Raw genomic sequence first — 13,729 nt, 5'->3', positions numbered from 1 at the left:
CACACAACACGAAGACATGAGCTCAATCATTTCTGGTGATGCAATATATATCGCCCATGCATACATAACCAATTCTAGCAACATTTTAGCAGATTGTGCAACATCTCCATCTCTATTGCAGGTGTCAGTATGGTTCAAAACACTTTATTTACTATAAATGACTATAGTATATTTCCATGTGGGTGCCTGACAGCTGAAAATAGATCTGGTAGCAGATATCGCAGCCTCTGTTACCTTTTACTTGCACTTTTTTCTTGGTTTTCGTCCAAAGCCTACTTGTTTCTAGTCCAAAAATCTACATTGCAAAGTGAAACAGGATTATTTTTTGTACTAACAGCACTGGCATATACTTTTACATGCTTCAAACCAAAACAATATTTTTATTATTAATAATATTTTGAACGAAGGATTCTTAGATATTTGGACTAGAAACGAGACAAAGAAAAGCATAGTGGAGAGCGGGTGATGAAAGTAACGTGGAGGGAAAGTAACAAAGTGATTTTCTCGATTGCCCAGACAACATTTGCTTTCCAGGCTATAACAGCACATTCAGCATGCAACCCTTGACGGAGCTGGCAAATATCAGAGTCCCGCGGTTAGGTCAAAATTTCAGTTTTTAAGGGCAGAAAGTAAATTATTGTAGCTGTTTTTTTTTTTCCTCATTGAAAGTTGTGTTTCTCTTTTCATGTGTCACACTAATGATCAATCTACAGGTTATAAAGAGCAATAACCGTACGTTCACAGCGAAAGCGGCGAGAGCGAAAGTAGCCGGAAGTCATTCATTTTCAATGAGAGTCGGCGGCGATAAACGGCGAGGAGCAGCGCGGCGCGTCTTCTTCGACGTGGGCGTCGAGGAGAGTTGAAATCAAGTCAACTTTATGGTAATGAGCTATGACGCGGTTCAGCGGCAAGCAAACAGAATGAAGACGTCCACCGCTTGATCTGTGAACTTTGGTTCCGACCACAGTTGTTCTCAAGGCTTTGATTATTGCGGTCGCCGGATTTCCAATTATTTACAATGTTTTCTTACAGGAACATGCATTAAATAAGGGTGCTTTCAGATCTACACTTTTGTTTCGGAACGTGTCTCGATTGCCCAGTTAGTGCGGTTCGTTTGGCATATGTAAACAGGGCAATCGCGCTCTGTTCCGCGCCAAAGTAATCGCTCGAGATCGCTTGAATGAGGTGGTCTCGGCTTGATTGAAACGAACCCTGGAGCGGTTCGATTACAGTGAGAAAGCGATCCGATCCTAGCGTGGTTATATCACAGTGTTTTATGGATATGTAATAGGCTTACGGCTATATGAAGAGAGAATTATGAGTATGGCGGGAAGTTTCGCGAGTCTCCGGATGCCTGCAAACGAGTGATGATCTCCCGGTAATCTCGCGTCTCCCTCCCGGTCCTCAAATAGGCTACGTCGCGCACCCTTCTCACCCCTCCCCACAGCATCTCTCCTCAGACACATCGCGCGCGCGCACCCCGTCAATCACCACCAAACCACCACCTGTCCTGACATCTTAGCGGGACACTGCAAAATAAACCCTGACACTCTGACCAATGTGAGGAGAGTTTACTCGCACGTGACTTATTTTAGCTCTTTTGGTCCGATTAGAAACTTTGCAATGTGAAAGTGAACCGCTCCAAGAGCAAAGAGCAACAATGTAACAATTGTAATCTCTGTTTCGGAACAACTGAATCGATTCACAGGTGTGAAAGCACCCTAAGTTACTAGCGAGTTACTGATGTTCATTAATGTTATATAAATTTATCTTTAAAAAGCGGGAGACTCACGCAACAGTACAAAACAGTAATGCTGCTTCAGGATATTTCAGCCATATGGACATATATTGGATAAATAGAGCAAAGCCACAATACACGCAACTTGATCTTCCATTGTTAAATGAATTTGATAAGAAGTGCGCAACATTTTCACGCTAGAAACATGTTTTATGCAGGAATGTAACTGACATGCTGCAACGGCTCCTTTAAATACGAGATTAAGGTATCGAGTTTTGACGCTCTCGCCGCCGGAGCTGAAGGCAGACAGCGTTGTCACCAGGGAGGCCAAAGCGACCTTGGACGCTCTCGCCGCTTTCGGTGTGAACGTACGGTCACACATCCTTGAGTTTTTCAATTGAAAAGGATATCAGGTTTAAATAGCAAGAGCTCCTGTGGGGACAAATGTACCAGTTATTTATATCCCACTGCTAATATTTAGACCTTATTTTTATTTTCCACATTAGTTTTCAGTGTTTTGATAATTAAAAAATATTCAAAAATTACAGAAAATTTTGAAATTTTTCATTGTTGTGTTGCTTTTGAAACTTAAAATTTAAAATAAAAATGCAGTTTAATATTTTTTTTTTTTGCAAAAACTAAAAGGACAAAATATGTTTGCAGTGAACATTAACAAGGTCGTTAGATATATTTTAAATAAACAAGATTAAGCCAATAATTCCAGCAAAGATTGTTGTGTTATTCATGACCCACGCGCATGTTACTTTCATCCCTGCTGACGAGGTCAAAAGTAACTTTTGTTTACAGTGAAGTCATATTGGAGTTGCTCTACACCAAGAGTCACCAATCTCGGTCCTGGAGGGCCGGTGTCCTGCAGGTTTTAGCTCCAACCCTAATCAAACACACCTGAACAAGCTAATCAAGCTCTCACTAGGTATACTTGAAACATCCAGGCAGGTGTGTTGAGGCAAGTTGGAGCTTAACCCTGCAGGGACATCGGCCTTCCAGGACCAGGATTGGTGACCCCTGCTCTACACTGATACTAAACAGGCCCGGATTGGCTAATTGGTATGACCGGGAGAATTCCTAGTGGGCTGGTCCATTTTTTTGCCGCGAGGGCCAGTGTCCCTAGCTGCTTGCACTCTCAGCAGTCGCACTTTTTTCATATATTTATTTATTTGTCTATCGCCTCACTCTTTTTATTGATTTTCTCGCAGCCCTGTGAGCAAAATGCAGCCTGCAGGTTAATGATGATGCAACTATAATTCAACCCCAAACAGCAACACCTTAGTGAAAATAAGAATTCCAATAATTAATATTAATGAATATTACACCTGCTCAATGAAATCAGATGATTCACTAAATTAATAGATCTGACATAACTTGATCAGAAATCTAAAAAGGGGAGAGAAAGATTAAGCCATCAACAGAAAGTAATACTGTGTTTTTTTCTTCCAAACGCACCAGCATACAGCGCCATTGTGGTCCAGTGGTCAGCACGTTGCGTTAAGGCGCCGCAGACCCGAGTTCGAACTTCACCAGAGTAATTTTTTACTCAAAGGACTGGATGTCTATAAAGAATTTTACACAGAATATATATTCAGGAAAGGACATTGTGATGTTTTAAAGAATAGTGTTGGAGATTTAGCTACCCTTTAATGTTCTCATATTTATGAAAAACATTTGAAGTTCTAAAGCAGCCATTTCCTTGAAAAAGATGAAGTAATGTCATTAGAAACTGAATTGGAAATGACCTTATTTTAAAATAGTCAGTCATGAACTGAGGTGGGCTGGTCTAAGACTTGAATCTCCAGAGCTGAAAAGGAGTCCCACTCCGGCACTGATACAAAATAACACCTGATTTTGATAGACTCTTGCAAGTTACGAACCACAGAAAACATAGATTTCTGTTAAAACATTCTCTTTTAAAATTTGGTTTATATAATATTTATATACATTTTTATATAAAGTTACTTTTGTCCTCGCTCTCCCCTAATACCACAATACTATTAAACCCCCCAGAAAACTGTCAAATAGTGCCATTCAAACTATCTTGTGAAACTGTATTCATATTAGGGCTGCTGGATTTTGAGAAAAATCCTAATCATGACTATTTTGGTCATAATTGTAATCACGATTATTCAAAACGATTATCAGTTTAAGTCAAAATTATTAGCGCTCCTGAGATTTTTTTTAAATAAATATTTCCCAACTGATGTTTAACAGAGCAAGGAATTTTAACAGTATTTCCTATAATATTGTTTTCTTCTGGAGACAGGCTTATTTGTTTTCTGTTTTTGTTTTTTTTGGGTAGAATAAAAGCAGGTTTAAATATATTGAAACACATTTTCAGGTCAATATTATTAGTCCCCTTAAGCAATAATATTTTTGTCTGCAGAAGAATCTACTGTTAAACTATGACTTGCCTAATTACCCTAATTAAGTCTTTGAATGTAGTTTGAATCTGAATGCTTGTGTTTTGAGAATGGTCTAATATTATGTACTGTCATCATAGCAAAGATAAAAGAAATCAGTTATTAGAAATGAGTTATTAAAACTATTATGCTCAAAAATAAGCTGAAAAAAAAACTTCTTTCCATGAAACAGAAATTGGGGAGGAAAAGGGTTGCTAATATTCAAGAGGACTAATAATTCTGACTTCAACTGCATATATACAGTTATTTTCCACCCTGCAATGGAAAGAGAAATAAATACAATAGAATAAAAATATGAAACAAACTGTGATTTAAGCATCTTCACTGTAAGAAAAACACGTTAGCTACAAAAGTCCTTCAGTCAAAAGCAGCGAGGGGTTTTCTCGTTTTTTTTTTTTGTTTGATTAATAATGATAAAAACAGGCGGCAGCAGGAACATCACACGCTCTCACTTTAATGGTTTCTCTTTCACGTCTTTTGATTCTCAACTCGTACGTTTATTACACAAATGAGGGTTAATATGAATAATCACTAAACACTGCGTTTTGACACCTATTTGAACATTAAAGTGCTCACATTATGATGACTTTAGATGTGTGAGATCTACTCGTCTCAGTGTGCGAATGAGACCGAATGCTGACCGCATGCTTCTGTGTGAGCATGCCGCACACACACACACACACACACACACACACACACACACACACACACACACACACACACACACACACACACACACACACACACACACACACACACACACACACACTCTTGGTCCCGCCCAGACTCGTCAGCGCTACCAAGCCGACCAATCACAGAGCTTACGCTACGCGTCGTTGCGATGTGTAGTTACAGTTTTTGACAGGTGCGCGTCAGCGACGCCGATGGCCACGGCGAAGGGCTATGCTTCAGCACCGTAGCATACTGCGGCGTTTGACACAGAAGTATAAATCAGCCTTTAGTGGAAACACGCTGCATTTTTAAACTGTAAATCAAATATCAAATTATTTAGCATATTCTGGCTTATCGTATTTATCTTCAATAATCGCACAGTCCTATTTGCCACCATAAACTAAAAATTCTGGAAGCCAAATTCAAATACTTGGGTTGCAGTGGCAAAACGCCATCTTTGAGTAGCAGCCGGTTTAAGACAAGTGGATGAGGAAAGGAACACAATGCTTTTGGGTTTGTGTGATGAATGGGAAGTGAAGTAAGAAAAGACTTCTGCGTCAACCAGAGGAAGTGCTTCAAAACAGACAAACACGTGAGCTGAACTAACAGAATGCATTGCAAAACTGCCTCAAAACTCAGTCACACGACATAGCAGTGAACTGCTTATTAGCAAATACACAGCAACCGTCTAGCTTGGGAGTGAGAGAACAGGTTTTACCAGTAAATCAGTGAGATTGACCAAAAACTAATAATATAGTAGTCTAGTCTACATGATTTGCAAGCTAAATGATTTGTTCACATATGGAAACAACATGGAATACCACTACAGGGCAATGCACTTGTCAATTGAACCTTATATTTCAACTGTGATTTGATATAGACTGGGGTGTAAATCTGACGTCTCATCACAATATGATAATTACAATACAATACTTGCTGATATTTGACTGAAATCGATTCAATTCAATTAAGTAGAATACCTAAGTGTATATCGATATTAAGATGTTATGAGCCTAATTTACAGAATATAGCAGACTCGATTGCAGGGGGGACTCGATTTCTGTAAGGTCTGTATGTGTGAACAGGCCCTTGTTTAAAAACACCAGTAAATTTGTCTTTTTGCAATTTTCTGGAAAGAGAAGTTGTAACTGCACCGGTAATTTACTGCAATGCTGCTCTGTGTAAACGCAGAAGTAAAATTGCCGGTGTGGTGAGAAATCGAGTCCCCCCTGAACTCGAGTCTGCTTAGGACCAAGATGGATCATCTGCATTGAATGCCTGATCAAAAGCTATTCTACTTCTCCACAGTGCAATTATAAACATATTTGGAGCTTTTTATAGTCTATTCTTGAGATTTTAACCAGACTAATCATATTTGTAACATTATTATCAATAACTACAAGTTAAATACATGCATAGTTAAAATAAAGTTTGCAAACATTAAATGTCTTTTTGACGTTTTTATGTATTTATATGCAACATTATATATTTACATATGAAGTGGTTGCACGTCGTAGGCAATGCGCTTGTCTGAGCTCCAGAGAGCAGAGCACGTCGGACAGTTTATCGAGGATGCACCACTGGATCGCGTCTCATTACAGTTGTTATACGTGATATTTAAATAAATAATCTTGCCTCTATCTAATGACTCTTCTGTCTTTTGAATCTATCAGGTGCTTCAATCTTTCACTTTCACGCTTGTACTTAGTAATTTTAGTGAAAACCTCAAAACCTCTGTTGATTGGTTCCTGTTGGTTGTGTATCTTTTTTACCAACCAAGTTTGTGGACGCCATTATAACGACACAGATCACTCTGCCTATTCATGCCGCGGAAAAAGTGATTGACAGGTGGTAATTTGTGTGTAACTTATCTTTAACAATTTATGACTTGGGATAAGACCATGGGGGTCAGGTACTTTAAATGGTAGGCTACAAATAATTCATTTGTTACGAATTTATCAATTATTCATAATTAATTAATTCACCACCACCTACGCTGACCGTGCTATCCTTCATCGCAATGTTTCACATTAGACATCATACGATGCCAAATTAGTCGACATTGCTCAATCCTACAACAAACGAAGCCTATTACAACTCCAGTGACGCAATAGGATCACCCAGGGTGGACCCAATTGTCAGGGGGAACTCGATTTCTCATGATTATTGTGATTAGAACGTGTTGACGTAAAACGTCTACTTTAGCCTATCAGAACATATAGACGGATTCACATCCGTGCTGTTTAAGAAAATAAAGGCCTTTGAATATTTTTCTAGACACATTTAGCTGCTGCTAAATTAAAATGCCTATGACAAACTGTTAGTTTATCTTCAAGCTTTGCTTCAGTTGCTTGACGCTAGTGCATGTGAAGCAGCCGGTGAGCACCAGCGACATGTGAAAGTGTTCCTCCATATGTTTTCATATAAGATGTTAATAATAATAATCCATCCACTGAGTTTGTAATGTAGTCAAGTGTGTAAACATTTAGCAGCGGTTCGCATTTCTGCCTTTGGAGAAATTTCTGCCTTTTTTTGCCTTTGCAGCTGTAAAAAAATGATAAAGCTGTGAATAGAAGTGAAATTGCCGGAGCTCTTCTACACAAAACACAAACGCCGGACCCCTTCTGTGTTTACAAATACAAGTGCTATCGTTTAGAGCTCATTTCTGGTTAATGATGTCAGAATTTACCGGTATTTTGAAATGGTATTTTTTTAATTTACCAGTAAAGTCGTCCTGGAAATTTTCAGGATATTTGCCGGTATCACTGTGTGAAAGGGGATATTGACATCCACAGTAGAACCAATACAAACTGTGGATGTCAAAGGCTACTATTGTCCAACACCTTCTTTTGTGTTCAACAGATGAAAGAAACTGAAACAGCATTGAAACAATACAAGCAAAAAATGATGACAGAATTGACATTTTTGGTTGAACTGTCCCTTTAAGATGTCATTGTGTGATCAGCTCAAAGTCTTCAGGTGCCATCAGAAACATATTCAAGTCTTTTGCAATAACATACTGACTTATCGTGCAATATATGGACATGCCTCTAATAATTTTTGGTGACGTAATTTATATTGCCCATGATGTTTACATAAAAATGATTGCTCCCTATATTAGCCTAGCTGATTGCCCTGGCTCCGCCATCTCATCTAACCTCCGCTCAGGAAACACCTTTACAAACAATGCTTACGAACAGATGAAGAAAAGCTGAATCAGCTGTGTACAACATATGCTGGAAGAGTTGGCGGTTCATTCCACTGTGGCGACCTCTGAAATGGAGACTAAGCTGAAGGAAAATTAATGAATTTCTATTTTAATTGTTCAAATCTATACAATCATACCACCCAAAGCTCTTACTTTAAGTCTATATTTTCATTAGCTAGAATCAGTGCCACATCAGTATTACTGAAAACGCCAGAAATATTACTAGGACTATACCAGACTACATGACTCTAATTATGACATTTAAGCTGTCTTGACTATTTTAATGGTTAATTTATATGCATGTACATACTTCTTCACAGTCTTTGCAATAAAACTGTTAAAGTTCTTGAAAAACAGCCTAGGACTGTTGACGGTAAACTTGTGCAAGCGGTGATAAGATAACCGGTTTCGCCCCTTTATTAGAGTCATGGTTCTTGTTGTGGTGACAGCACACGTGTCAATCAGCATTGGGGTGTTAAATACTACCTCAGTATTTAGGTGAAGCTTTAAAGTCCATGTGAAATTCAAATGTATAATGTTTACTTTGCGAGCGCACATTGTTATTCTTTAGGTGAACAATTGTGCAATATAATTAGTGAAAAAAATGTTTGTTTTATGTAATCTTTAATCAAATCTGAGCATTTGTTTCTACACTACCTGACAAAAGTCTTGTCATCGATCCCGGTTGTAGAGCAACAAATAATAACTTGACTTTAACAGTCAATTCAGTAAAAATTGACAGATGAATCATCTGTTGAACTGCATCCCAATCATCACAAATACTGCAAAAGACCTATTGGAACCCGCATGGACCCAAGATTCTCATAGAAATCAGTCAAGTTTGGTGAAGGAAAAATCATGGTTTGGAGTTACATTCAGTTAACTACTTAACATGGGTTGAAACAAGTCTTAATTTTCATGCGGATAACTTAATTGTTTTATTTTAAACCCACTTAAATTTAAAAAAAATAATAATTAAGTTAACTTTAATCGATTTGTGTTTTGGAATTGTGTGTAACCCTGCATTTTTTACAGTACACTGATAAATTTGCAGGGTTCCACACAATACCTTTAAGTTGTCCAAACACAAATCAATGAAGTTAACGTAACATTATTTATTAATTAAAGTGGATTGAAAATAAAATAATTAAATTGTCCCAAAAACTAAGAGTTGTGTTGTTTCAACCCATTTTAAATTAGTAGTTTAAAAAACAAGCAACAAACTTATTTTTTGTGTGCATATGGCCACCATGAGCTTCAGGAAAGCGACCTCTCAATAACTGTGTGCAGGAGAAAGTGAGAGAATACAAAAGAAGAAAGAGTGCCAGCTGACCCTGACAGCCAGTGGAGGAGAGAAAAACCCACAGGGACCGAAGATGTGTGTTTTCCTGATAGGAGCCAATTTAATAAAGAATGGAGAAGAGCAAGTGGCCTTTCACAAAGCCTCAACATCTACAGCATTCCTCACCTCATATAGGGGCTGTTAACATGATGTTATATTTTCACTAGGGCTGCACAATACAGAGTTTTAGCATCGATATCGCAATTTGTGCATTCACAATAGTCACATTGCTGAACCTGCAAAGTTGAATTGGTATTATAGTTTACCAGGTATGGAGGCAGATCAGTCTCAAAAATAATACACTTATGAAATAAAAATCAAATATTCACAGCACAATTCACATTTACAAAATCCAATTTGAACTGGATTTTTGCATTTTTTAATCATCTTTTGAATTAGTTTTGTGTATTTTTGAATCATGTTTTAAATTTATAAATTGGATTTGTGTGTTTTTAAATCGTGTATTGAATTTACGAATTGCAACATCCTCTGTTGTGACAGCATGTTCTCATTTTAAATCAGGAAATTCCACAGAAAACTTTAATTAGTCGAAGAACACCAATCAAGCTCATCTGATTAAAAAACGTTTGCATGCCATTAAATATTATTAAGAGAGATTCAATTGTTTTTCTTCATTTTTGTCACACCATAAAACATATTTAACCCTTTAACTTCTCCATGAAGAAAAAAAAGGATTGCATTTCTTAACACCTAATGTCACTAGTTATTTCAACACATTACATAATTTCTAAAATATTAACCTCTACCAAATGGTTAATATGGTAGAAGTACCTGAATTAATACATATACTATGAATAAAAGCTGAAAAATATGAAGTGTAAGACTAATTTATTTAAAAACAATCAAAATAAAACATTTTTGAAAACTGAATCCTCTTCTTTTTTTTTTTAAGTATGCCATAAAATATTTTAGAATCTCATTTTACAAGCTTTCTTGGTTTTCGTTTTACAATAAAACCAAAATCAAGTAGTGCAACAGGATTATGTGTTTTTATTTTTGTAAACTAACAATGCTTTAAACCATTATTTAAAACAGTAAAAAAAAGTAAATTACTTTAACAGTCAATTCAGTAAAAATTTATTACAAATAAATAAATGATAGTGTCTTACATTTTCCCTTAAACATCAGACAAACAATTGCATAAATATATATATTTTCATCAAAAAAAGGTGTCTTATCAAGAAAAAAAGCTTTTTTTACTGCCCACACGAAATCTGTGCACACAGAAATCTGCTAATTTCCGCAGATTTTTAGCCCATCATTGATTCTGTTTACTTACTTGTGTGAATTTACATTTGTTCAGTTTTTTAAATAATTTCACTAATAATATTGTAACATAATAATAATAATATTATAATGTTCACATAATCTATGTAAAATGCACTCTGTAAATTAATATTTTCTGTCTTTTAGTAAATATATATTGAATGAAACTTGCTTCGTTTACCAATTAAGTAAATCTAATTGGATTTTCATTGTAAACTTTAAATAAAAGTAAAACATTACTTGCATGTATTAACAGAATTCATACACATTGTTACTACTAAAATTCCATGACTTTTCCATTTTTCCAAGATTTTTAAGTAAATATTCAGGACCTAATGTTTCATGCAATGTCAACATATGCATAGTAAAAGAAAAACAATGCATGTTCAAATTTATTACAGCATATTGTAAAACACACAGCAATCTATTTAGTTTCAATTTATATCTATGCAAAATTGATTTGGATAATGCTACCACAGCACTAATAATGTGAGAGAATGTGATTGGACAAGGACAAAAAAAGAAGTAAAGAAAACTAACTCATATTCAAGTATACAGATATCTGTTTTCCATGTCTTTTACAAAACTTTGTGGGTTTTTCCAAAACTTTTCCAGGACTGGAAAATGCCATGTCAAAATTCCATGACGTTTCCAATGACCGTATGAACTCTGATCAAGTATTAAGATACTTCTAAAATCATTCCGCATAAATCCGCAGATTTGCTACCAAAATCTTCACAGAAATAGCAAAAAACGTCTGCAGATTCTGTCTGTGCCTACCTATTAGCCATATAGAGAGAATGAGAAAACCTGCAGAAAAAAAAAACGCGCACACACACACACACACACACACACACACACACACACACACACACACACACACACACACACACACACACACACACACACACACACACACAAAAAGTCACTAACCTTTCTTAAACTCCTCCAGCATTGAATCCAACTTGGTGTCGTGAAACACAAAGTGAACCGGATGGTTGTAGAACTTAGTGATGGTCTTCAAAGTGGTGCAGTCATCAGGATCCACAAAGGCCAGGTCCTTCACAAACAGGATGTCCACAATGTTGGTCCTCTCGTCCTCATAAACAGGAATACGCGTGTATCCGCTCTCCATGATCTCCGACATGGTGTTGAAGTCCAAAACTGCATCACTATTGATCATGAAGCAGTTATTAAGTGGAGTCATGACGTCCTCCACAGTTTTAGTCCTCAGCTCCAGCGCGCCCTGAATCATGTTCATCTCCTCCTTCACCAGGTCATTGTATGGCTCGGTCACCTTCAGCATCCCCACCAGCTTCTCCCGATTGTACACCGTGCCAATCTCCTGCCCCAACACGCAGTCCAAAAGCTTGCTAATGGGATAAGACAACGGAAAAGTCAGAAACATGAAGAACTTAGTGACGTGGATGGTGTTGGCACCTACTGCCAAACCATGGCGAGAGCAGAGCGCTTGAGGAACAATCTCTCCAAAGATAACAATGCCAATGGTTGATGCCACCACAGCGCCCAAACCTGAACCAATGAGATCATCCAGTAGGATGGTTAACGTGGTGTTCACCAACACATTTCCCAGAAGAAGCGAACACAACAGATAGTTTCCTTTCCTACGAATGGGTTCAATCTTTCTCGCATACTTCTTCTCCTTATCCGTCCCACAGCTTTGGACGATTCTCAGTTCCATGGGATCCAAAGCCATCAGCCCCAAGTTTAACCCACTGAACATACCTGAGAGCACCAGGAGGCAGCAGATCAGGATCACCTGGAACCATATGGGCAGCATGGACTTCTTCTCCTCCACCACACGCAACCTTCCATCATGTTCTCCTAGTGAAAACCACCTCCCGTTCTGCCTGATGCACAGCCCATAATCCCTCTGGGACTCACTTTTCCTAAGTGGTTTGATTTTGACTCCCAGCACACCAGACGTTCCCAGGCTGTTCACACTCATACTAGTCCTCACAGAGATGTCTTTGGTGAAGTCTGCACAAGTCCTGTTGGAGTCAGAGCTGCTGTCCTCGCCCTGCTCCATGAACTTAATCTGCGCCCAGGTGTCATTGCTGATCTGCAGCCCATAGAACCTGAGCTGGATGTCGCTCTCCTCGGTTACCTGTATGATCCCGTCCTCGGTAGTCATGGCCGGCTTGTCGCTCCTCTCCAGCCGCATGCCGAGGATCCGGCTGTCGCTGCCCAAGGATTCCGCTTTACTCCCGCAGACTATACTCCAGAGGAACAGTATTAAAGTTAGCGTGCACCCTTTCCCACTCCATTCTGTCGCCATGTTTGTTTCGCTCTCTGCGGAATGAGAGTTGACGTCACCTACTCATTTCTCCAGCCCTCCCCGCCTCTCTCATTAGCATAGCGCCAATCAGCGCGGGGGACGTCACGTAATGAGGAAGACCGAGCCTCTTCTGGGTTTGTTTGGTAAAGGAAGTCGCTGTGAGAGGAGGAGCGGTGAGTTTTAATCAATGTTGATGTTAAAAAAATTTGAGGAAATACTATAAACAGAGTAAATTGTACAGTGTAAAACAGGTACAATTATAAAATGGACATTTTATTGACAAAAATAATATAAAATCAATGGTTTTATTCGACAAGGTCACTATAAACTAATACAAATTTCAGTAGACACGAAAAGATTTTTGTTACAAACAAATGCTGTTTACTGGAACTTAATCCACCTTATTTTTGACAATTAACATCTTACTGAGCACCAAAAAAATACCTTTAAGGTATAGTTAAAATAGATTAATAGGTAAGATAGGTGTAATTTGATAGTTAAACTTCAGTCATCATTTACTGACCATTTACTTGCTCCAAACCTGTTTGAGTTTTTTATTCTGTTGAACACAAAACAAGATCTTTTGAAAAATGCTGAAAACTTGTAACCATTACCTTCTATAACAGAAAATACAAATAGTATGAAAGTCAATGGTTATTCAGATTTCTTCAAATATCTTCCTGAGTAAATGATGACAGAATACATTTATTTTTCTTAACTATCACTCTTTATTTAGAATTCAAAAGTT

The 13,729-nt window shown here is 37.7% G+C and overlaps 1 protein-coding gene across 2 annotated transcripts in view; it reads right to left on the bottom strand.

Moving 5' to 3' along the window:
- LOC100150651 (novel protein similar to human and mouse cyclin M4 (CNNM4)) overlaps window positions 1-12,997 on the bottom strand; it is a 69,357-nt gene extending 56,360 nt beyond the window's left edge. For both annotated transcript variants that reach the window (XM_021476410.3, XM_009301246.5), the window contains exon 1: window positions 11,616-12,997. In XM_021476410.3, coding sequence (XP_021332085.2) covers window positions 11,616-12,981 — 1,366 coding nt within the window. In that variant the 5' untranslated portion in view covers window positions 12,982-12,997. The remainder of the gene's footprint in view (window positions 1-11,615) is intronic.
- Between the last annotated feature and the right edge of the window lie 732 nt (window positions 12,998-13,729).

Source organism: Danio rerio, chromosome 5 (assembly GCF_049306965.1).
Source record: "Danio rerio strain Tuebingen ecotype United States chromosome 5, GRCz12tu, whole genome shotgun sequence".
Lineage (NCBI taxonomy): Eukaryota > Metazoa > Chordata > Actinopteri > Cypriniformes > Danionidae > Danio > Danio rerio.
The sequence above is the reverse complement of the archived record's forward strand: the minus strand, read 5'-3'. Positions and strand labels throughout refer to the sequence as shown.